Source organism: Taeniopygia guttata, chromosome 9 (genome assembly GCF_048771995.1).
Source record: "Taeniopygia guttata chromosome 9, bTaeGut7.mat, whole genome shotgun sequence".
NCBI classification, from domain to species: domain Eukaryota; kingdom Metazoa; phylum Chordata; class Aves; order Passeriformes; family Estrildidae; genus Taeniopygia; species Taeniopygia guttata.
The window spans coordinates 25404617-25430612 of NC_133034.1; the positions used below are offsets into that span (position 1 = coordinate 25404617).

Genomic DNA, 25996 nt, shown 5'->3' on the forward strand with positions numbered 1-25996 from the left:
CTGTGAGGGGCGGCACGGGGCAGGGTGGCTGCTCTGGGCACAAATCCGTACTTTTTAACAGAGAAAAAGCTGGGCCTAGTGCTGGCATTGCCTGGCTGGATTAAATGGAATGAAGACAGTACAGGCTGGCGCATGGTACCTGCAGCATTCTCCTTTTTCATGGTCTTTGAGGAAATTATGGCTAATTTTTAAATAATTAATGCAAAACAAAGGCAAAGGGAAATGGAGCCTGGGTAAGAATGGCAGTTCTGGTTGAAGATGAGTTATGGCATTTAAAACAAAATCAGAACTTTTTTTAGTAAGGATTTAAAAGCACTTTATTGATTGTTGTCCTATAAAATCATAGAAGTCTTTTAATTCCTGAAGAACTGTGTCCAACAATAGGAAAAATGAAAAGTGTCTTTACAAAACATTACAGCATTTTTGGAAAAACTAGGTATGAAAAATATATACAGTGTATTAAAAAAAAATCTGAATAAAATTAATGCCTGGATTTATACATTCAGTTTTGTGTTAAACATCCACATGTATACAGTAGAATTTGTTAAAACAGTAGCAGTGTTTTTACTATGTTAAATAAGTCTTTGTTCCATTTACAGTTTCTCTCATTACTATATTATCAGTCCACTTATAAATTAATTTGCAAGGCTGTATAACCACTGTCACACTGTCCAGGTAAGTATTTTTGTACAAAATTACTGCCTTCCTAGTGTAGTTTAAATTATTAGAGCCACACATCTGTACAAGCACCCAATTCACACAGCACTCAAGTCAGCATCTCACGGAATAAAACCCAGCAGAGGCTGGGGAAGGCAGCAGCAGAAAGCCTTGGTACTGCAAGTTGTCCCCTCATTTCTGCACTGCTGAGGCAGCAGCTGGTCCTTACAAGGGAGGGTTTTTATCAAACACACTCACCCCTCTCAGACACCTGCCCCTGCTCAGCCGTGGGTGCGTTTCACGTTCTCCTCGGAGCACAGAGAGGTGAAGTGCAAGGCCTGGGCAGAGAGCTGAGGGCAGCAGAACAACTGCCCCGCTCCCAGCAGTCACTCTGCAGTAAAATACCTGTGCTGGGATGAGCAGCACCACTGCAGAGGCTGCTGCCTTTTCCTGGGCCCACAGCAGAACTCGGAGGTGCAGCTGCAGAGTCCTGGCAGCTCTGGTGGTGCCAGCTCTGCCCGTGCCGGGCTGGGCACATCCCTGGATGTGCACTGGAGAGGTAGGTCAGCCTTGACAGAGCCCGGAGCTGTCTCCAGCCCCGGCAGGATGACACGGCCGTGTTGGTTTCCAGCCCCAGGGGATGAGGACACAGCTACACGTTGGTCTCCAGCCCCAGCAGGCGCCCCATGCGCTCCATGTTCTTGTCCAGCGTGGCCCTGCAGGTGATCTCCCTGGCGCACTCCGAGGGGAACCAGCCCCTCTGGCCATCCCGCAGCCGCTCCCCCTCGTACCAGCCTGCAGGGGAGGGACAACAGTGACAGCCCGGGCTGCTGGCACTGAGGGACCTTCTGCATTTGCCTTGGCTGGGAATCCATGCCAGCTCAGGACACCTTTGGCAGACGTTTTTAGTCCAGCCAGACTAAAAAACAGTATGTGCAAGTATGGCACAGTTTCGCTGTCCTTTTTGTCATTCAGATATAGTTCCAAGTAATGCTGTAGTACAGCAATGCAGCACAAGGGACAGGATCTCTGATTTCACAGGTAATTGAGCAACAGCAAGTTAGTCCCTCACTATCAGTGCAGTTGTGGGCAGGTCTGGGCAAGAATGACACTGATCTTGGGACACTCGATCCTGTGGCAAACCCCACAACCACCCTGTGCCAGAGCTGTGCCAGGGAAGCACTGGCACTCGCTAGAATGTCTGAGCTCCCTGGTTTTCGACAAATTCAATTTCCTATTTGTGGACACCTCCCATGCAAACTGGCCAGCAGCCATGTCCTACAGCTGGTTGCATCTGCTGCTCCCTTTAGAAACCCGAACCCAAATGCTCACATTTTCCTTGGAAGCTGAACTTTTACTCACTGCAGCCCTGTGCTAATAGCAAACAAGTTTTTGTAGCTGGATCCCCCTGCAGACGTGACAAATGGTTAAAATCCTCACTCACCATCATTCACCTTCTGATAAACCAAAACGACATCAGCGACTTGGAGAGAGAGCTCATCGGCCTGCTTGGCTGTGTATGTCCTGATGATCTCCACCTGAGCCAGCGCTGGGGAAGGAGTGAGGCAGGCTCAGCTGAACCAGTCACGGGGCAGGGGCTTTTATTGCAGCACACCACCATTTATCTATAAATTTCCACTTTCCTTTCCCCCCGGGCTTGGGGCAGCTGCAGCCCAGCCCGGCCCCACTGCGGGCAGGCGGGTGCCCAGCAGAGCCCCACCAGCCCCAGCACTTGTGACTTACTGGTCCTGTCCGTGTGGTGCCCGTCGCCGTCCTGGCCCAGCGCCGTGATCCAGCGGGCTCTGTCACTCCTGCAAAGCAGAACCTGTGTCCCAGCTCATGCCCTGGAGAATGGTCAGCCCTGAGACTGCCCCCAGTTCTTCAGTGCCAGCATCTCTCCCTTCAGCACCTGTGAGTAACCCCCGTGTATCACCACCACTGAGTATTCTCTGCCTTTTCACAGGGCCATACAAAGTTCTCACCTAACACTGGCACTTTTCTCCTTGGGACCCACGTGCCACAGGAGGTGGTGAAACACAATCAATCAAACCGTGCTGGAAATCTTTGGGTCAGAGAAAACATTTCAGTTTTACCTGCACAAAACTATTCTGAAGGTACACTCAACTCTCTGAACTGTTTGGCCTTGGAAATTTCCTTCCCATCCTTTTCAAAAGATAAGACTATAAAAATAGTTAACTTAAAATACAGGAATTTTTTTCAGACTCTTGCTCTGAGTGATCAGCTGGACTGCTATTTATACTGCAAACAGCACAGAACAAATCAATAATAAGTCTGCAGAACAAAATGTCTCTTCATACAAAGCCCAGACAACTAAAAATGTCCCGCATTTTTTCCCCAATAAAATTGCATTTCCAAACAAGTCTGAATCATCTCCTGCTTTCATAATGAGATCTTTAATAGAAAGCACTGATGATCTTCAGTTCCTTTCACGGATATTCCAAACTTTGAAAGCCAACCTAAAACTATCGATTTTTCCAGGCAGGGACATGTCTGGAGCGCTCCCTTTCATGCCTCTGTCCCGCTCCAGTTCCCCCAGAACAAATGAACTCTTTCAGTGCTGGGAGGCCGTGTGGAAGCTGATGGCACTGTACACCCAGAGCAGGCGCTGGCTGCTGCTGCTTTCTCAGGCAGGACCCTCCTCAGGGTGCCGTGAGAGGCAGAGCTGCTCCTGCTCGAGCCCTGCTCTGCTGTGCCATCCAGCCACAGCACCATGCCAGCGCCCAGTGCCCTGCTCGGTGACACCACCTGCAGCACCCACCTCGTGTGAGGGACCCCGCACAGGAACCTGCCCGGGGCACAGCCACTGATCTCTGCAGGCACGCTCACCCACGCTTGCCCAGCAGTTCCAATCAATAAACCAGAGTAAGTAACAGAAATTAATAAATGAATGTTTACTGCTTTGGGCAGGGCAGGAGCAGCTCACAGGATCAGGTGAGAAATCCCTCCAGTAACTGTACTCACTGAGTCTCTGCCCCCAGCAGCATCTCCCCCCGGTCCCCGGCGTGGTTGCAGAGCAGCAGGAGCCTGAAGAGGTGGCAGGCAGGAGTGCGATGGAGCATCCCGGCCGCGCCCCTGGCCGGAGAGGAGCTGGGCTCCTCCCCAGCACAGGGCAGCACCAGCAGCTGCTCCCGCAGCGAGTACTCGGTGACGTTGTAGCTCTCCTCACTGCAGGAAGAACACACAGCCAGGTTTGCATTCCCACTCTGCCTGTCTGGAACAACCCCAGCCACAGACACACCCCACACCGCAGCAGGGACAGTTCTCCCAGCTCCACACGGGGTGACCACTCCTGCCAGAGCTCTGGTGTAACACAAAGCCCAGGCTCAGCTCCCAGGGACATTGCCACCTCTGTTCTGGAAATAAACAGAGATGGCTTTGGCTTCTGTCTGCAGAATGACTTTGTGCACTCCCAAATGATGGCTTCTAATGGAACCAATCCTGCTCAGATCTCTGAATCACAGAAAGGGCTGGTTGGGGGTTGGTTTTTTTGGTAAGTCTGGGGATTTTGGGGGTGTATTTTTTTTTAAAGAAGTCAGTTCAGTATTTCAGTCTAAATAACTCCTTAGCCAAGGGAAGAACTGGCAATCCCAGCTGGGAGTGCTGCCATCACTACATGGGAATCTTGTGTCTGAAAAAGAAATGTGTCTATGCATTTGTGCAATGAATAATAAATGCATTTCTTATGAATTAATCAACTAGTCTGTACATGTGCACAGCTAATCATAACACCACTTCTTACTAACTAACCCATAAACCTCTACAAATCTTTCCTACTGCCCACTTCCATCCCACAAACCAACTGCAAGACTGGGCTGACCCTTCCCAAGCAGCAGCCATGGCTCGGCTGGCCTCGGCCCAAGATCCAGCACCCCAAACCTGCTGGCACTCACTGCTCCTCTCGGGACACTGCTTGGCAAGTATTGTGTCAGTTTTAACATTAAAAAATCAGATCGTGTCTACCCACAGCAGGGGCTACAAGGACAACTGTCAGAAGAAACATTCCAGATAAACTAAAAGCCGGACAGTGGGAAAACTGGACTTTTATCCCCCTTCAAAGCCTTGCCCGCATTCCAAATCCCTGTGTCCCCTCCTGCCCCGTGCTGGGGAGCAGCCCTGAGGCTGAGCACCCTCTGGCCCCTCTGCAGCAGCTCAGAGCTGCATTTCCCCAGCAGCTCTGGCACTTGGGCAGAGGGAGCCTCGTGCTCCCGCAGTCCTGGCAAGCGTGCGGGGAAAGGACATTCCCAATACTTTATCCTTCCCAAACTTGTCTCTGCTACGGCAGGAGAATCATCTTTTTAATTCATCTGACAATGTGGAATCTTAACTGTGTTTGCTAAAAGTAAGTCCTGTTTAACAAGCAGTTACTTGTTATTGTAACCCATGATAAAGGCTCAAATAACTCCTGAACTCATTCCACAGCCAGGATCATGTTAAAAGTCACCGTGATTCAAAGACTGAACACAAAAGTATTTTATACTGGTGAAGTTCTTACCTCTTCTTCTTGGTGATGATGAGGACATCATTGAAGAGGAAGAAGTACACCTGCTGCTTAGAGGTTCTTTTGGAAAAAAGTCCAGTGTCTTCTACATAAGCTGTTAATTCACCCCTTTTCACCAACCACCGTGAAGAGGAAACCAATGGAAATGGCTGCAGGGCAAGAAAATCACATTGTAATCCTTCCAAATTAGAGAATTTTTGAAGAACAGACAACAGACTACAATCCATTTGGGAAAAATAAATTTGAATAAACTCAAATCTCAGAGATTACAAACACAAAGAGGTTACCAAAGTTTAAGGGGCTGCACCACTGCTACAACACACAGGTAGCAGCTGCAAATACCTGGGAAGCACTCGGGCACCTGTCATCAGTGCTCACTGAAGAGAGAAATGAACAGACCTGACTGAGCCCACTGGGGCTGGAACAAACTGAGACCTCCTGAGGCACAGAGCAAAGCCTGATTCAGGAATGTGTCTGCAGGGCGAGAGCAGCTCCCACAGCACTGGGGACATGGGAGTGTCCTCGGGAGCAGGGGTGACATTCCCTGGGCTCTTTCCAGAGCAGAGGTGACATTCCCTGTGCCCCTCCTGGAGCAGGGGTGACATTCCCTGTGCCCTTTCCAGAGCAGAGGTGACATTCCCTGTGCCCTTGGAGCAGAGGTGACATTCCCTGTGCCCTCCATGGAGCAGGGGTGACATTCCCTGTGCCCTCCATGGAGCAGGGGTGACATTCCCTGTGCCCTCCATGGAGCAGGGGTGACATTCCCTGTGCCCTTCATGGAGCAGAGGTGACATTCCCTGTGCCCTCCCCGGAGCAGGGGTGGCATTCCCTGGGCCCTTTCCAGAGCAGAGGTGACATTCCCTGTGCCGTGTCACCCAGGAAAGGCGGGCAGGGGTGCCCAAAGCCTCCTCACCCCAGGAGGTGCAGGCACAGCCTCCTTCCCTCCACACCTCTGACGTGCTCCCCCTCAGCAGCAGCAGCACAGGAAGGTTTCCCCGGCCTTGCTGTCCTCCTGGGTCTCCTGAGTGTCCCAGCTACTGAAAATGCTGCTTAGGGACCCCACAGCTCCTCCTGACCCAGCTCAGGTGGAGGGAGCAGCAGCTCCTTTCTCCCCAGGTGAGGCCAACACCTGCAGCAGCTGCAGCAAAGCCCAGAGGGTCTGAGCTGCCTGATGTGAAGTCTTGCCTTTATTAATCCCAACGATTCCCAGCTGCAGGAGACACAGAGCCCACGGGAGGCCCTTTTGTTCCTCTGGGCCAGGAGGATGGAGGGGATGTGGGACTGTCCTGGTGACACAGACGCTCCAGGCAGACCAAGTCTGCACTAATGAACATGCCTGCCTGTTTTCCCCTCATGTAAGCACCTTTCACACACTTTAAACAGCATCCCTCGATGCAGTGTGTCAGCTGCCTTCCCCATTCTGCATGAGTTGGCTTTCTGCATCCCTTAATCCCTGCAAGCAGCCTGCCTGTACCTGCTGGGCCAAACCAAACCCGGCGCTGGGCTGAGACCTCAGTGCTGGAGAACACACACCCACTCCCCAAAACAAACCCCCACAGCTGCTCTCCTGCAAAACAGGTAAAATACAAGAACAAAACCTGCTGAAACTTCATTAAAAATTGAATTGCACAGCTGAGCCGTGTACACAAGCAACACGAGATTTGAGTCACTTCCCTTGGGCTCCCATGAAACTCTCCACAGTTACAACCAACAAAATAATAAACAACCTCCAAAACTCTGTGAGGCTGGGCAAGAACAGAAATACTTCAACTGATTTATAATGGCTGTAAAACAGAATTACAGTCCCATGATGATTGCTTTACAAGCAAAAAATACTTTTAAAAGTTCTATTTGAGGATGAACAAAAAATTCCTCTAATCTGTACTCCAAATGAGTTAATTTTCCTAATTGACTCCCTTCCAGAGGCAGCTTGGTTTTACTTTAATTTTTCCTTAATTGCCAAAGGAGCAAATCACGTGCACCATGTCCCTGCTGCAGAAAAGAGGCTCTCAGAAGGGAAAAATGCATTTAACCAGAGCGGGACTTCCCTGCCCTGGGGCCTGAGGGGCTGCAGGGCTGGGGCTCGGATGCACCGAGGGAAATCTCACACAAAAGACAAAGCCCCAGGGCAGGTGGGGTGGCCCAGGAGCCACAGAGGGACAGAGAGGGATGGGCAGGGCCAGAGGGACTCCAGACCCCGCAGATCCCCCTGGAGCAGCTCAGCCCCAGCCGGGCTGGACTCACAGAAGATTGGGTCTGGTCAGGAAATGCTCTGCTGTCACTTGCCCAGAAGTGTAGTCTTTGTTGTTGCTGTTGTTATAAGCAAATATTATCACTATGAATTTTTAGACAAAAATTGAGAATAAAAATACTTTAGGCAAATTGAAAATGTCTTTTTGGAGGCAGCATTTGCCCCCAGCCAGTCCCACAGCCTTTCAAGAGCTGTGCTTTTAAAACCATGAAGCAACCTCCACTCACTATGTGCCAGATAATGAAAAAATCTCCCAGAAGAATCCTCACTGTGTAATGGAAGTAGACATCAATTACAGAAATGGGATTGTAGCAAACATTGAAAAATAAATGTACTTGAAGAAAATCCAATAAACCTTCCCTACCTATGACTGGATTTGCTGTTGTTTCCTACAAAAGACTGACTGTACAGGGAGTTCCTAATAGAAACCTGTGATACCCACCCTTGAGGGGAAGGACAAACACCCCCTGGATCCTTCCCTGCCCTGCAAGTGTTTTCCCAGGCACACCCTTCCCATCAGGTACCTAAGCAAATCTGAGCAGTGAGCAGCAGCCTTTGGCCGCTCTCCTAATGCCAAAATCTTCACAGCAGCTTTATCTTTAGAGCAAAGAATACTCTACACTCAGTATTTATTCAAAATCCCTTGTGCTGCAGCATCACCTTCTACTAAAACTAAAATAGTTGACCAAAAGTTTTAATTTGTGTTGTGCCACAACAGATCGCTTCACAAGAATCACTGTTGGATATGACAGCAGATGAAGTTCCACTGTTCACTGTCCTGGCTGGGCAGGACACGATCCTCATCCTACCTTGATTTTGAATTCCAGCTGGGAGTTGATCGTGTACATCATCTCCGTCCTCTCCATCTTGCGGGCGCCCTCGTTGCACAGACGCACGAGCTGCAAGGGGAGAGGGGCTGAGCAGGGCCCCGAGCCTCCAGCACTGCTGCTGCTCCCGTGGGAGGGCTCTGCTGGGGCACAGAGCCCAGCAGGGCACAGAGGCAGAGCCCCAGCAGGGCACAGACCCCAGGAGGGCACAGAGGCAGCTCTGGGGCACAGCCCCAGCAGGGGCACGAGGTGTTTGCAGGGCACAGTGACCAGGGCTGGCCCCAGGGCCGCACCGCTCCCAGATCCCCTCAGCCCTGATCCCACAGTCTGTGGTTCTCCAGGGGGAACAAAGGCTCAGCCCAAGCTCTGGCTGAGCAGGGCCACTGCCCTGCCCAGGCTGCTGATCAGCTCCAAACACACACCCTGCTCCCAGCTGGACTGACTTCCCACACTGCTCCCCACACAAACCCGGAATCACCACAGCATCATCCAGCTTGGGATCTCTTCCCGAGTAGGAGCCAGTCACTCTGCACAAACCCAGTCCCCAGCGCCCTTCCTTAAATGCAGCAATGCAGAGCCCTTATGCTTCAGTGCTCTTCCTGCCATTTTTCACTGGAAGCACACAGGAATTAACTGAGAACGTACCTTGCTGACTTCTTTCAGAGCCTGCTTGCAGTTCTCGTATTTTGCTGAATCCTTGGGGGTTTTCTGGCAAATAGTCTGAAAGAAAACAGCAGTCACTTCAGAGGACCAAGCAGCACAGACTGCAACCCCCAGAGATTTCACATCTTAACTGGAATCCAGGAGCTGAATCACAGCTGTGGACTGAGATCAAGAGGGAACACTGGTCACTTGGTCACACTAAGGAATGCCTCCCTGGAAAGGTTTGGGAACAAAGCGATGCTTTGCACCTCTCAGGATGAGGTTTGTGCAGCCATCTCCAAACAAAAAAAACAACAAAATTACAAGAGTGGGAAATAAAATGCTTGATTTGATTGTTTAGATTCTAATTTCAGCCAAAGAGGGGAAGGAAGTATAGGGGGAAAAAAACCCAAGAAGGGGAAGGCACCCCCAGTGACACTGCAGGAATACTGGATTATTATTCCATTTTTTACCTAGAAATGTACTGCAGAGAAAAGAGAATTCAATGTCTGTGAATGAACTAACGATCCAGGTGATCAAATTCATCAGTGCTCAATTTAAAAATATACAGAACAAAATTATCAGTTCTGTTTCTGGCTCCTACCAGTGCTGGAAGCTGAGCCTGAACACAATCTGCACTCCTGCTGGTGCTCCAGCTCCTCACTTAGCCCTGGCACCTAAACTGAACTAGCCCAACTGCTGGTGTGAACTCTGCCTGACAAACACTCCCTGCACTTCCATCACTCTGAGCTTCTGTCACTGCACAGGGAGGGACAGCTCAGTTCCACTCACACAGCTCCCCTGGGAATGGAGCCCATCCTTCAGCTTCCCAGGAGATTCCCTGCCTAAGGCTCTCACCCATCCTACAGGACAGCAGGTCTTGTTTTTCAGCAGCAGGGTTCATTCCAGCCCTAGCACTACACACAATTCACATGCTGGTTCCTCCTGAGTTTCAGAACCATTCTGGCCCTTTATGTGCAGTTCCCCTACCAGAACATCCAAGTATTTATCTTGTGACTGGGGAGCAGGAGGGCCCAGTCCCAGCCAGGAAACAAACGCAGCAGGAACCCACAATCCAGGAGTGGTAAGGGAGAAGGCACGAAGAGACTGGAGAGAACCAGCACTGAGAGATGCTAACACTGCCAGAACAAGCAGCAAGGGGAGGGGGAAGTAGGAGTGCTCACATCCATCAGCAAGGGCAGGCGAGTGACTCTCTGCATGGGGAGGATGAGGAAGGAGATCATGGGCAAGTTCCGGCAATCCTCGTGGGACTCGATCCGGGACAACACCTCCTTAAACGCTGGGTTTGTGGCTCTGGGGAGAGAGAGGGTGCAAGGACTCAGTGGGATATTTTACATTCTAAATAAACCATTATTTTATAAAAAGGAAGTGTGATTGGCAGGAGTCAGACCACCCCAGCCTTCAGCTTTATTCCCTCAGATCCACCAGCCCAGCAGAGACATTACCCCTCGGGAGCTGCCACCCTGACTGTGAGGGCAGACCCAGGTGTGCCACACAGGGCCACTGTCACACCGTGTGACACCGAGCTGCTGGAGGAAGGGGAAGGTGAGCCGTGAGCTGGCAGGAGGGGGCTGTGCAGCTGGCAGGCAGAGGAGGGCACCCAGCAGGGCAGCCCAGGCTGGCAGGGGAACAGCTGAGCCCAGCCCAGCCCAGGTTGGCCCAGCCCAGCCCGGCCCAGCCCAGCCCGGCCCAGCCCAGCCCTGCTCACAGCAGTCTCTGCAGGGTGCGCTGCTGGTACACCTCGTTGCTGCAGTACTTGACGTAGGGGTCGAAGGTGCAGCCCGCGTGCCTCGCCACGATGTCGCTGATGTCGTCGATGAAAATGTTGCTCTGGTGCCTTGCCTCGAGCTCTTCAAAGAACCTGGGGGGTTAAAAATTCAAATCAGTTGCTGATTTCTAGGTGCAAACAGCACCTTCCTCTCACAACGCTGCCCTGACACAACCCGGCCACCAAACCCGGCCAGCTGGGCTGGTGCTGCAGGCGAGCCCACCCCTCCTCCGGCAGGGCACGAGGGCACTGCTGCCAGGACACGGGCCAGGCTGCTCCCACTCGCCCACTGCCACAACCAAACAGCACCACTGAGCTGGTCAGACCAGAATTTCCAGAAACGGGGCTGGGGAAGAAATGAAACTCCTCCATACACGCATTAACACATTTCCTCTTGCCATTAAGGCAGCACTGCAGAAGTCCTCACGGAGTTCAGGTGTGTGTGGCTGTTGATCCAAGCACAAAGGCTCGTGGTGGTGGAGCAGGACAGGGCACTCCACACCCTGCAGCCCTGCTCTGGAAACACTGCACATGGGCACAGAACCCAAACCCTGAGCTGGCTCTCCCCCTGACCATGACAACTTCCCCCTGTCTGTCCCTGCCCCACGTGCGAGTCCCTGGCACTGGGAGCCTCCCACTGCTTTCTGCGTTCCCAAAGCACAAGCCTTGATTTCCATGGTGCTCCCTGGAAATCCCCACTGTCGGGGTGGAACAGCTCACAGATCAGCTCTGCAGCTCACCCCCACACAGGAAAAGCTGTCCTGGCTGAAGCCTTTGTACATCAGCGTTCACTGCAAGAATCCTCAACTCCCCAGAGTCAACAAGTTCATAAAAAATTCTCACACAGCACAGAAAACGTTAAGGAAACACTTAGAACACATGAGCTCACATTAAGCTCTAATATTTTGAAATCTGCTTTATTTAATCTCAGCCCTTTATTCAATTTTTTTATCACTAACAACGGCTCTTCAAGTCTGCCACCTTTGTCAAGTGATGCTCTCCAGTTTGCTTTAGAACACACCTCAAGCACACGAGAGGAGCAGAAGAGGACAGCAGCAGCCGGTGGTGCAGCAGCAGGGCTGAACTCAATGAATTAAGGCTCTCTCCAGGCATGCCTACAGCAGCTGCTGCACCCAGCGGCTGCCAGGCTCACTGGCTCAGCCAGAGCCACGACAGCCAGGGGGATTCCGGTCTGGATTTGGGCTTTTGTGGAGCTCTGACACAGTAAGTGCACAGGCACTGGCTGGTGGGCAGCTCTGCCTGCAGGTGCTGAGCAGGATCTGTCAGAGCCCTGCCCCTGCTGCAGGCAGAGCCCCAGCACCTCCCGTCCCCCACGCTGCCTCCTCCAAGGCACAGCACATCCCGAGCTGCCAACACTGCTCCTGCGCTCTGCACTCGGGTCTGGTGCCAGCACCAGCCCCAAGGCACACACAGACATCAAATTACAGAAAAAAGAACCTCTAAGTGTGGGGTTTGCAGTGTCCCAGGAGGCACAGCAGAGCCCCATCCCACACTGGGGTTTGTTTCTCTCTGCTCAGACGAGTTTATGGCTGGGAGAACCTCCCACAGCTGCCAATTCCCTTTGCTCAGGAAATGAGGAAATCCAACATTTCCTGCTGTGTTATGGCACACTGACAAGGTGTTGGACCCTGCTGGGCCACGACTTCCACCTTTACAATTTATCTGGCACTTCATCAGTGACAGCACCAGCGACAGTCACTGTAAGACTGGTAAAATCTCAGAGAGCAGAAGGCAGAAAAAAAAGAAAAGAGAAAAGGGAAAAGAGGGACAAAGAGGAGCAGTATGTCAAAGTCCCATCTCCCAATATGTCCCATAAAAAAAATCCTGCATCAAAGTTTGAATCAAAAGCTGTAGTTTTCCATATCTAATCTGCTAATTATTACATAAATCAGTGAACCAGACATATCATAAACCCTTTCACTTGCAGTTTTAGGACATATTCTGCCATAAAGCTCAGGACTGAGGGATGGAATTATTCCATTCAATTTAACCAACAAGGAATTTGCTGTGATGTGTGCAGCTATTTTTGCTGAATGTCAGAAGGATTTACTTCAAACATGTCTTTGTTAAATCCAGGACTTTTCTGGTTAAAGTTAGATCCAATTCAGAGAAAGTCAAGCAGCATTTTAGAACAGACACTTTCCTGGGACTCCTCTTTCCCCAGAGAGGCTCCCGGGGAGCTGCCTGAGCCTGGCACTGATTTCTCAGGCTGCATTCCTGACTCCTGCCAGGCTGAGCTGCCCCTGGCATCCCCAGAGCTCTGAGCAGGGCTGCACCAGCAAGGTTTGGGTCCCAGCAGCAGTGCCCTGCACACCCCGCCGGGGCCAGGGAGCTGCAGCTCCCTGCAGCCACTTCCAGGGGATCCCAGGACCACAGGCAGCACGGGCTGCACAGGTCATTCATCTCCACTCCCCTGTGCCACACGTTCCAGGAGCTCCCAGAAGAGAGACAGGCTCTGCTCTCTGCATTCTGCTCCCAACAAAGGCAGCTTTGTTCCCCAGGCATGGCCCTGTCAGCCCTGCAGGCCTGTCCTGGTGTTACTGGAGACTTTCCATTAAACACGTGCCAAGTCCAAGTTCCTAGACAGAGGCTTTGAGCAGTTTCGGCTGAAGGTTTGTATAAAGTATTTTTATCAGCTCTGCTTCTTCAGCTCACCAAACTTTTGTCCAAGCAACCAAAACCACTGGCAACTACACTCACACTCAGGTTTTGTACTAAGCAAAGGCTGCTTAAAAACCAGCAGAATGGGACATGCTCCCCTTTATAACAAAAGGGTGAATTCTGCTGCTTTGAAACACCTTGAAAACAGAAAGCAACAGCTTGGAGATACCAAGCTGGTATCTGGCTTAAAAGCATTTCCATTGTTCACACAAATGACATTGCTCAAAGCCAGCACAAAGTTTTGTTTTAGTTTGACAGTATTGCAAAACTTGGGAAATAAATTATGTTTTCATTTAAGGCTAAAAAGGAGTTATGACTTCTGATTTTACCCCAAGTCATAAAAAACTAAGTTCTTAAAAACCATGAGACTTCACAGATAAGAAAGAATAAGACTCTAATTCTAGGCTAGTGTGGTATTTTTCCATTCTTCTTTTTTCCTCTCCCTCCCACTTCCTTTGAAGACTATTAATCAAAAGAGAAGTTAGAGTTCCCCTAAGAGCACTGCTCTTCCCACCCCCGTTGTCCTTTACACCTCACACTTTGTGTAAGGAGTACCTGAAAAAGGAACTTTTCATTGAAAACAAAGCCTTTGATGAGCTGCACTCACTCCCTGACAGCAGTGCCAGCAGACTGGGGTGGCCCTGGGCCACACAGCTCCCAGCTCTGGCAGAAGCACGGGACAAAGAAAGGGCAATGGGAGAGAGAAAGGAAGGGACCCAGCCAAGCCCAGACCTTCTCCTGCTCTGTGGGTCCTCAGTTGGGTTTGCACTTGACACAGCACATCAGCCTCCAAAAACCAAGATCTTGCTGCTGCATGAACTTCAGAAGACAAAAGTCAAACTCTCCACAACAGATGTCAAATTCCACAGACTTTGTGGTGTCTCACAGAAAAAAACAATAAATGACTTTACTGTGACTTGGAACATGGACCTTCACAAGTTCCACAAAGGTAAATGAGGGTTTCATGCTAAAGAATTCACAAGTTTGCAATTTCCATAAAGGGGACAAAAGAAGGGGGAACAAAATAAAAAAAACATTCAGAATCCTTGTTAAACCTCCAGCCCTCCTTTTGAAATTTCTCTGTTCCACAGGTAAAGAGATCCATGTAAAGCTGTACAGAGCTGCAGCTGTGACCACTCAGCACCTTCAGCAGGCCACCAGCCCCCTGCAGCCACCGTGCTCACTGCAGAGTGCAAATCAGGGACAAGAAAAGCAACCCAGACACTTTGGTGCTTCAGTAATGTGGAACACATAATCCACCTGCTGCAGAACAAAACTGCAAGGAAGCAAAGCCACATCCAGGAACTTTTTGAGGAGTGTGAAGTACTCTGAGAGCACATACATATGCATGCCCGGGATTAAATAACACTGGCTGTAATTACTGCCAGGAACTAGACTGTTCTGCACTTGTATCATGCAAGATCTGCCATTTCCTCTTCTTCAGGCACTATCTGTACGTGTCTTGTTTCATTTGCTCCCCTCCAGACTGAAGGAATGTGCCCAAAGGCAGCAGCAGAGCAGAGCTGATCCCTGTGGCAGCAGAGCCAGGCCCTGTGCTCACACAGGGGTGACAGTCCCAGGACAGCACCTGGCACCAGCCAGCTCTCCAGGGCAAGCATGGAACTCCAGCTCAAACCTCAGAGCTCAGCAGGGCAGGCTGAGCTTTATGTGATGCCCTGTAAGGACCAGGTCTGGCTGCCTGATCTGCATTTAGCCCAGAACTGTTTAGATTTGGAGGATGCTGATTTCCACCACGACTCACTCTGTGCTTTCCTTCCCTCTCCATTCTCAGAGACACAAGCACCAGGCCAGCCCCTCACACTCCTGTGCACATCTCTGCCACTTGTGCCTTCCATCTCCAAACCAGCAGAGTTTTGGAAGAAATGCTCACCACTAAAATGGTTAACTCCAAAAAGAAACCTGCTGCTGTGTTCAAGGATGTACAGGTCTGTTAATACAGAAATGCCACACTCACTTTTTGCTTGCTTCATAAACATCTGTGATGTTGGAGAAGAGGTGGTGGCTCTCGGTTTTGGTCATTGTGAGGCTCAGCTCCCTGGAATTTTTAAACATCCGGATCAGAATATCCAAGCTCAGCAGATAGGAGTGCTCAGAAGATATCACCTCAAATATTGCCTGGAAAGTGAAGGGGGAGAAGAAGAGACTTACTAGTGATTGGGCTTTTTTCCTTAAAAACAAAAAGAAAATGTTGAGCAGGGTGCAAAGCAAAGTTTTGGATGTAAGCTAGAGATCATGACTTAAATATTCATTTTTATAACAGTTGCATCACTAATTAGAAATAAGTGATCTAATACTAGAAAAAAAGTCTTTTTTAACAAGTCCATACTCAGAGTTTTCAATGCAATTGCAAGGCAGGAGACTGAAGAGAATTCAACAGCAGGTGTGACCCCAAGAGCACAGAGTGAGGCTGGAGGGAGCAGCCTGAGGTCCCTGCTGCAGCTCTCCCTCCCAGCCTGGGAACAAATCCTCAGCACAGCAGGAACGGGGCAGGCACTCTGCTTCTGATGTGCAAGGCAGGGAAATTGGGAACAAATCCTCAGCACAGCAGGAACGGGGCAGGCACTTTGCCACTTTGCTCCTGATGTGCAAGGAACAGAAAATTGGGAACAAATCCTCAGCACAGCAGGAACAGGGCAGGCACTTTGCTTCTGATGTGCAAGGCAGGGAAATTGGGAACAAAGCCCTCAGCACAGCAGGAATGGGACAGGCACTTTGCTCCTGATGTGCAAGGTGGGAGAATCACCCCAGCATGACCCAAACACACTCTGGAGAACACAAAGCACAGAAGGGGCCTGGCACACACCGGGGCTGGGGCAGTCCCTGGTGCCCGCTGGGCACTCCTGGGCTGGGCTGGGCTCACCTGCACAGAGCAGGGCCAGGGGATGGGAGCCCCAGGACAGTTCACTCCCAGGGCACACGTGCTCACTGCAGCAGCTACACACACACAGGCAGTTTAGCTTGCAAGGAAAGACCTTCTGAAAATAATTTTAGTTCAAACCAGTCTGTGACTCGTTTTCTTGAGCCAAAATATGCACAGAGATCCGTTTCTCTAAGAGATTCTGAAAGATGGGATGTGTATGAAGACAGGACATGGGCATTAATCAAGGCAGAAGACAAACATTTTTCTGCAATGACAATGTATAGAACTATAAAATAATTTAATAGGCTCTAAAAGGCAATTTAAAGAACATATAAAGAATAAACAATAAAAGGTAGTTTAAGGGAAATACAGCAAAAGCATGAATTAGTAATGCAACTGCAGCCTAAAAACATTTATTTAGGCTCCCACTGAAAGAACTGGCCTCTAAAACTCAAATTAAAAACCCTCAGGCATGAAAACATTTTTGTTAACATTGAAGACTTTACATTTAAAATTAATCCAAAGAACTTATTCTTTTTGAAAGGATTCAAGTATGGCTCCAAGAAACACAGACGAATGGCTCCTAAAGGACATCACTGAAATATACACTGAAATATATATACTGAAATATATACTGCCTGGTCTCAAAGCTTCCCTGCAGGAGGAGCTGAGGGAGTCCTGAAGAGGAATGAAGACACTGGGCCAGGCTGGCACGGCAGGTAAGGCTGCAGGGCTCCTGGGCAAGCCCTGCTTGCTGTGCAGGGAAGGACACACCTGAGGAGCTGCAGGACCCAGCTGCCCTGGGCACCCCTGGCACTGCCCTGCAGCGAGGAGGGGACAGCAGATGGACACCAGAGCTCAGGGGAGAGGAAGAGCAGGACACAAGGAGCAGAGGCAAAGGCAGAGAGCAGCCAAGCAGCCTTGTGGGTGCTGCTGGCAGCAGGGAGGCCCTGCTCTGCCCCAGGCCAGCTGGGCTCCAGCAGGCACAGCACCAGCCCACACTGCTCAAGGGCTGGGCACAGCCCAGGGACCTGTGACAGCTGCTCGGGGCTCCTCCCTGCTATAAAAACTCCCGTGCCACGTCCCCTCTGTGAGCTGGAGCTAATGGCACCTCTTCCCTGGCACAGCAGCGACCCTGCTGCTGCCAGGCTGGAGCCCCTGGCATGGACACAGGCACCTCAGCACTGACTGGGGTCATTCTCTCTCCCTGGGCAGAGAGGACACTTCACTGCAGGGCAGGAAGCCAAGCACGGATCTCTTATCAACATTTCCTTATCAAAAGCAGAGCACAGAGCCAGGCTGCAGTGCAGCCCTGAGCAGCCAAAGCACAGAGTACCTCCTGTCTCTTCCTTTCCTCCTGGCTGATGGCTTCTGACAGGCCATTCTTCTTCACCTACAAAGATAAATCAGAGAGTACTTTTAATATCTTTTGTGGGAAAATGTGATTAAAAGGAGAGACAGGACTAGCAAAACCTGGAAAGCAAAGCACCAAGGAGGGCCTGTGTTCTAACCACAGAACCCAGCTCAGGAGGGACACCAGGGCAAGGGAAGGGAAGGGCCACAGCAGCACAGACGTGGAGCAGAGGCACGTCACAGACACAAGAACCCCCACCCATTTCTGTCAGTCTCCTCCAAAAGCTCCTAACTTGCTATCACCAACAGCTTTCACTTCTTGCTCCACCTGCTCCCTGGAATTTTAAAGGATATATTACTCCTCATTTTATTCCTGCACAGCAGGTCCCACAGTGCTGGACAGCAGGAAAGAAGAGGTGCCACACCAAAAGACAGACTCACAGGTAAATGCCTGTGGAAGTCACTTCAGCATTCCAGTGTGGGAGCCACTAACCTTTGGAACACAACTCCCAGATTCCCACAGCACCCAAGCTGACACTTCTGGATGCTGAGCGAGATCTAATTAGATGTCTTTTTATTAAACAAAGTACATTTTAACCAGGAGCCTGAAAGCTTCAGAGCATTCCTGAGGAAGTGCAATGGCCTGAAAGGTGCAATGCAACTTTTTTCTGGATGCAGCGGAAGAGTTTTCTAAAAATAAGCCAACACAGGAAACAGCTACAAACAGATCCCCAGATCTCAGTGCTCCCTGCTGGCACAGACACTGCCAGATGCAGGCAGGTCCAGGGACACCTGCTGAATCCCTGCTCCAGCCTGAGCTGGCACACACGGGTGTGTCCCACTAAGCACACATGAATTCATGGCACGTGAACCACAGGCCAAGGGCCCAGCCTTGCACTCCCCAGCACCAGCAACACTTCCAAAAGACTCCAGGTATGGAGACTGCTTTGGCCAGTTCTGCCAAAGAAAATGCAATACCTAGTTTCGACGTGTCCAAAATGTTTAAGCTGAAATAATCTAAAAAAAGGTCACATGTGTGATACTAAGCAGACAAAATCTTCATTTAAGCTAAGAACGTGCCCAGAAGGAATGGAAGAGGCCCAACATCACTGCTACTAACACTGGACTGGCTGTTCCCCAGCAATGACCGATTCAGCCATGGAGGTGAGAAGCAAAGGATGAAAGGACAGGTGAACTCTGGTCAGGGACAAAAAGTTCCTTCAAAACAGGAGGTGCTGAAGGGGGGAACTCCCCAGGAATCTACTAAGCGGCTGCACCACAGCCAAAGTGACCACAAGCCCACTGATGCAGAGAGAGAAAGGGGAGCCAGTGCAGACATCAGCCCTGAAGGGCCCAGACAGCCACGCCAGGGGGTGGGCTGGTCCAGGGAGGGGAGGCAGCCCTGGGCAGGGACCCCGAGTGACCATGGACAGTGACCCCGAGGGACCATGGACAGTGACCCCGAGTGACCATGGACAGTGACCCCGAGGGACCATGGACAGTGACCCCGAGTGACCATGGACAGTGGCCCTGGACAGTGACCCTGGACAATAACCCCATGAGTGGCCCGTAAAGCCACTCACAGCAGCTGATTTTTCCACGAATGAGAAACCAGTCACAACCAACGTGTGAGTCCACTTCAGGAAGACAGGAACACCCTTTCCATCACTGTTCCCATAAGGAATTTGACCACTGCAGACCCGAAGGGCAGTACCCTCAAGCACAGCATGGCCCAGAGCTCTGCACAGCTGCCAGGGAAGGCTCCTGCAGGCACAGGGGATCCCTCTGCCTCTTTCCCAGCACAGGCACTGCTCAGGAACACCACACACATTCTCCTTTCCTAGAGTCTGCTGAAACCCAGCACTGACATTTTCCAGCTGACTTCCTGCAACAACTCCAGACTCACTTTTTAACTTCTTAATACACATTGACAGCATGTAATTTTTCCAGAGTTATAAACACAGTCACTGTGAGTCTCACGTTCCCAGATTTTGTTTTCTCCATGCACCTTCTCCCATATACTCCCCAATTCCAATTTTGCAAATCAAATACAGACAGTGCACAAGTTTCTGTGTGAGGAGCAGTAAAGAACAAGTTGGTTTCTGCAAGCAAGGCACAGCACAGAATAGTTCTCCTCCTGAGATGGTCTTCATGCTATTTTTGTCTCAAAGCAAATTAGTGTTTTGAAATTATCATTACTATTACTAAGTAGCATTCCTTCCAAAATACCTCAGCTGTTCAACACTTAACTGCTAGTTAAGGCAGAAGGCAGAAAAAACAATTTGACTTCATTATAAACACTATTTTTTTTTTCAGCATGAAGCCAATGAACTGTATTTTAAGTATGTGATTGTTGGAAAAAGAAAATTAAAGCACATCTTTACAAAATCACATTGTCTTGCCATCTTTATACTTGTTGAATCAAAGAGATTCATCTTTCAATACTTTAAACTGCAAAGGGTCATCAGCATCTGTAAGACAGCTCTGCTAATCAGACCATCTAACCAGCCTTTGGGGACCTCCCTGAGGCTCAATCCCTCATTTATTGGGATATACAGAGCTGATGGTCAAATACTCCAGGTGATCTGGTCAGGCAGAATCTCTCTAATGCCCGAGAGGAGCATCTACAACATTCTACAAGTTACATTAACAAAAAACAACCCCAAACCCTTCATGATAGGGATATCCCTCCAGAAGTCACAGAAATGATCCAAGAATAACCACGTAAACACAGAATTTCAATGGCTCCTTCAGTCCCAAAATCACACGTAGGAGACAGAGCTGTGGCAGTACCAGCTGTTATCAGTTTTGTCAGGTTATGAGCAGGGGGGCAGTGAGGCTGCAGCCCTGGCCAGAACAGCTGAATTTACTTTGTTTAACGATGCTGCTCTACCACAGCCCTGCAGACACTTCCCAGCCTGGGCAAGGGACAGCACAGCACCACCAGCTCTGCTCTGCACTTCTCAAAATGCTTTCCATTAAACATCTGCACTCGAGTCAGCCTAAGCACAGCACCACCAGCTCTGCTCTGCACTTCTCAAAATGCTTTCCATTAAACATCTGCACTCGAGTCAGCCTAAGAGCTGCTGTGCAGTGATTCAGAACAATTGAGCAGCAACTTGTTTGTAACTAACTGAAGCCTTTCCTTAGTGTAATTCACCCTTTTAGTGAACTCACACAACCCTTTTTTAATGAATCAGGAAAGCCGTGTCTTTGCCAAATACAGGACACTAAAATGAACTTGGTTTCATTGTTTTTTATGTGGAACAAAGACCAGTAACTGACTGGGACCTCCATGTCATTCTGATGAGATGAAAAAGGTGATGACAAACTTCAGCCAAAAACTCCAGCAGCGAGTAAGGGAAGGCTGTGCTTCCACCCCCCTGAGATCCTGTCTCAGGCCATACAAGGATCACAACTCACCACGGAGAGCTGGCTCCACGTCGACCTCAGGGGCTTACAGTGAAAAACAACCTTGTCGTCCAACTTCTGCTCTTGGGGCTCAGACTCTTCATCAGAATCTATGTCCAGAGCTTTTTCCTTATAGTTCTGATATAATACAGCATTTTCTGTCAAATAACAACGGTATGTCAGTCATTGCTAGAAAGTTAGTTTCATCGCTCTCATAAAAATTTAAAGTAACATTTAAACAATGACAGAAACCAAAGTGTCACTGCGCTGCTCACACTCCACGAGACAAAGATAGCAACTGATTTGGGCTGGACAATGGTGCAGCACAGTGACAATGGATCACTGTACCCAAAGATCCTCCCAGACCGAATTAAAGAACAGATGTGGCCTTTGTCAAGAAAAAAAATAGCAAACAATTTTTTCTTCCTTGGTTTGCTGTACCCAGTTCTGTAATTAACCAGCAATTAGAAAACAGGATTGTGTGTCAGTGGAGCAGTCACTGCTCTGCAGGTCTCGCTGTTTCCATGTCCAGGGAAAGCAGGCTGCCCACAGCTCTGAGCGCTGCCTTCACATGTCACCTTTCCCAGGTTCAGAGATCTGAGATCGAACTATTGCACAGAGACAGTGAAAAGCCTGAGTAAGCACGAGCCCCATGAACCCTAAGACCAAACACACTGCTGGAACTGCCAGTGGCAAAGGAACACGGGCTGGAGCACTCCTGCTTTGCCAGCCCCCCTGGCCACACAGCCCTGGCAGCAGCAGGGAGCAAGGGCAGAAATTCAGCACCACAAAACCCACAGAGCAATGCAGGCACTAAGCAGGCAGGCTCTGAAGGGTACTTTTAGATGGGCCAGCCTTTGGATAAGATCCAATCTTGCCCTACAAGAGAAAGGGAACTGCAGTGGAGGTTTGGCTGCCCCAGGCAGGGCCCCAGCTCGCCCGGCTGGTGGGTCTGTCCCACCTGCCCAGACCCACAGCCCTGCCCCGGTGCCAGACCAGGACCAGGGCTGCCTCTGGAGCAGCTCCTGGGGAAGGGCTGTTGAGTTACACACTTATAACAGGGGAAACTGTCACAGCAACTGAACTGTGGGAGGCATTCCAGAGACAGTTATTAGCTGGGCTCATCCAAGACAGACAGGACCATTGGAAGGGAATCCAGAAAACATCATGAGGAGATAGTGTGAGAAGAGATAAAAATAAAGAGTAGGGCAAGGGATGATGCAAAGAGAACACAGTGGGAAGCTCTGAAAACACAAACAGAGGAAGGTAACAGCAGCTGAGATGCCCTCAAACAGGCATTAAGCAGAGAAAAGCCAAGAATAGCAGTTATTATAACATCTATGATGGGTCCACAGAAGTTCTGTTTTCTTGTTGAAGTATCAGGAAAAGCAGCAAACTTGGCAAAACCCAGAATTAACGAGTAACACGAAAATACAGCTTCACAGAGAGTGTTTTTCTGACACTTATATTTGAAGTCTAGGTAGCAAGAAAAGAAAATGCTTGCAGAGCCCAAGGGCTCAGCCCAGCACCCTGAGCGGATGAGAAGGCAGAAACAGCTGTGTGCTGCAGGGATGGCACAAATCCCTAAGGACAAACGTCCTGCACCTGGGCAGAGTCCCAGACACAGGCAGGAAGGCAGGCAAACCTCCATGGGCCTGTCAGGGCTGAGGCAAACACAGCAACAGCCCACGTGTCGGGAGGGACAGCAGCTGCAGTGGAAAAGAAGCCCTTGACACACTTTTTAGCCTGCCACTGCATAGTCTTTAAAGTACCCCTAAAATAGGTCTAGTGCCAAAATTATAGCCTCACATCTCAGATGCATTACTGAAAAACAAGGTACTGAGTCTGAGAGTCCATACAAAGGAAGTGTGCAAAACGATCCTGAAGTTCATTTCCCTTGGAGTTATTAACAGCTTTGGACAGAACAGGGCTCACCTTCCCCATCGAACGTCCCTTGTCCTTTCAGCATCTTCTGCAGATAATTTTAACAGAAAAGAGAGCTATGTTAGTAGGAGGAGAATGCAAAATAATCACAGTAACAAGAATGTCTGTTTTACTCAAGACTTGGGCACCAAACCAACAGGCCCTAATCTGTAAACTTCGTATGTTGGACACGAGTTCACTAAAAACAACTGTGTCATCAGAGAAAGTGAAAAGCTACCCTAGTTTCATTTCTCTCATACCTTGTTTAGATGTTCAAAAACACACTACACTGGCTCGAGAGGGGCTCAGGGAACTTACAGCTCATCCCTCTGTGCCAGGGCTGTCTGTGGAGGCGCAGCTCCGAGAGGCTGCCCTTCCACTCTGCAAACAAAACACTCTGAGCACTTTGTCAAGGAGACTTCTGAGAGCACAACAAACCTCGGAAATAAAACAGCTGTTCTGGTGCAACAAGTCCCAGGGCCCAAGAGTGTATTTAATAAAACACTACTTGCAGAGAACTCCGTAAGGACAGCACAGTTTCATGTCCTCCTATCTTAAACACAACACACTGCTTTAAGTCTGCTACCAAACCACACTCCACAGCTGTTCACAATTGCATCAATTTCTATTTCACCCTTGCAGTGTTTTCACAGAAGCATCCACTACCATAATTTCAAACTGGTTGAAAACTGCCATAAAGCTGATAATTATTTTAAAAGCTACGGCATCAGCTCTTGGCCTGATGTACTTTATTACACAGAAATCTATGAATACATTTCATACAGTAACAAGTTATATCTAAAATAAGGAAATACAATACTACAGCCTGATAAGTAAAAGAACACTATCAGTATATCTCCATAATTGAATACATTAACATTCAGTGTAACTCTACTATAGGATTCTAAGGGATTACAACCAAGATTTAAAAATAGGCATGCTGCTTTTACTTTCAAGCATTAAAAATTAAAATAATTTTCAGGCATTAAAATACCTGAAGTCATTTCTATCAATTTAAAAATTACTCCATGATTTTTTAAAATACTTTACAAGTAATGTCTCAGAGAAGTGAGAGAGGAAGTTCATTTTTCTGTCTTTATTCTAGCACGCAGACTTTATTAAGACAATGTCCCTTTTTTTTTTTCCTGTTTACTGCTTTCTGGGACAGAGGTTTTAAGCCCCTGGTTCGGTTGTGAAAGCTGGAGAATCCAGCAGGAATACCGAGCAGGAGGCAGCCAGCAAAGGCTCTGAACCGCCTGCATTTCAACAGAGCCCTCACCTGGAAAACAGCACTTTTAAAGCTCACGGTTACTAGGAAAAGTTTTGCACTGGGACAAAAACAAACTGAAAGTTCCCAGCATTTATGGCAAATGCAGGATCAGCAGGCCACGCTCCCACGGAGCCAACCCCTTCACCTATCAGCGCACCTTACTTACCTTTATCCTCCCCAGACTCGAGAACTTCTCCTTATCTTCAACCACCGCTTTCAGGATGGGCTGGGACATTCTGTTTTTCTTCTTGCACTCGGCGGAGCCGTCCAGGTCCACGCCGCTGACCACGGCCCGGCGGTAGGAGGTGGAGCGCAGCCCCCGCCGCAGCGCGCCCGGGCCGCCCTCGGGCTCGTCCTCGGGGTCGCTGCCCGGGGCCGGCCGGGGGGGCTCCGGCAGGCTGCGCACCCGGAGGCCCCGCTCGGGGCCCTGGCCGCGGCCCGCGGGCCGGCTCTCGGCCAGGCTGCGGGGGATCAGCTGCTGCGGGCCCGTCCTGCGCACCGCGGGGCTCTGCGGGCCGGGCAGCGCGGGGGGCTCCGCGCCCGGCCCCGCCGGACCGCTCCCGGGGCACGGCCGCGGCTCCGCCGGGACCCCGGCACCCCGGCCGTGCCCGGGGGATGCTCCCGGCTCCTCCGGGGGCTCGGCACCCCGGCCGCTCCCGGGGAACCCTCCCGGCTCCTCCGGGGCCCCGGCAGCCCGGGGGCCCGGTGCGGGCTGAGCGCTGGCTCCGAACACGATCCGCTGCTGCTGCGGGGCCAGCCCCGCGGTCCTGGGCGGCCGCGGCCGGCGGCCCTGCGCGCTGCCCGGCGGGGAGATGGTGCCGTTGGCGGTCGAACCGACGGGGCTGCCCGGAGCCAGGGCGAGCAGCCGGGAGCGACGCTCCGGGGACAGCGCGGGCGAGCCCGGCGGCCGCACGGTCCCGTTGGACACCGATCCCATGGCGGGGCTGCCGGTGCCGGCGGGCTGAGTCACGGAGAGGGCGCACCTGTCCTCCACGGGGAAGTCGGTGACGAGCAGTCCGCTGGGGCTCTGGTACGACTGCGGCCGCGGCTTGCTCCAGCCGAGGGGCTGCGGGCGGGGGATCGCTCGCCGCCCGCAGCGCGGCGCGGCGGGGCCCGCCGGGGGCTGCCCGTCCATCGCCGCCCGCCCGGCGCCGCCCGCGAGGGAGGCGGGCGCGGAGCGCGGCCCGAGCGCCGCCACAGCCCCGCCGGGCGCGGGGCCAGCGCGGGCCGGGCCGGGCCGGGCCGGGCGGAGCCGCGCCGCCCCACCTGCGGCTCGGCTGGGGGCGGGCGGAGCGGCGCTTCCGCCGGGGCACGGCCCCTGCCCCGCCCGGGCCGGGCTGCCCCGGTGCCCCTGCCCCGCCCGGGCCGGGCTGCCCCGGTGCCCCTTCCCCACCCCGGTGCCGCTGCCCCGCCTGGGCCGAGCTGCCCCGGTGCCGCTGCCCCGCCCGGGCCGGGCTGTCCCGGTGCCCCTTCCCCGCCCGGGCCGGGCTGCCCCGGTGCCCCTGCCCCGCCCGGGCCGGGCTGCCCCGGTGCCCCGGGCCCTGCCCTGTCCGCGCAGCGAGCCGCGCCCGGGGCCGCGGGGTCAGCTCTGGGCAGGAGCCGGGCCGCGTTACCGCGGGCTGGGTGAGGAGAGCCGCGGGCAGCACGAACTGCCCGGCCCCCGGTTCGCTGCAGCGACAGCGCCGGGCGGGGTGTGCCGGGGATCGTGCCCTGCCGGGGATCGTGCCCTGCCAGTGATCCTGTCCTGTGGGGATCCTGCCCCGCCGGGGATCTGTTTGATTGTGCGCTTGG

At 51.4% G+C, this 25996-nt stretch overlaps 1 protein-coding gene across 1 annotated transcript; it reads right to left on the reverse strand.

The window, feature by feature from the left end:
- Nucleotides 1-290: 290 nt before the first annotated feature.
- ARHGEF26 (Rho guanine nucleotide exchange factor 26) lies at nucleotides 291-25427 on the reverse strand. The gene is made up of 14 exons (XM_072933184.1): nucleotides 24372-25427; nucleotides 22948-22984; nucleotides 21025-21170; nucleotides 17585-17641; nucleotides 15343-15503; nucleotides 10626-10778; nucleotides 10081-10210; nucleotides 8900-8974; nucleotides 8237-8326; nucleotides 5171-5325; nucleotides 3640-3843; nucleotides 2401-2468; nucleotides 2102-2206; nucleotides 291-1452 (listed from the first exon to the last, which is right to left on the reverse strand). Exons 1-14 carry the CDS (start codon nucleotides 25338-25340, stop codon nucleotides 1310-1312), a joined length of 2493 nt encoding a protein of 830 aa, XP_072789285.1. The 5' UTR covers nucleotides 25341-25427; the 3' UTR covers nucleotides 291-1309.
- Nucleotides 25428-25996: the final 569 nt, after the last annotated feature.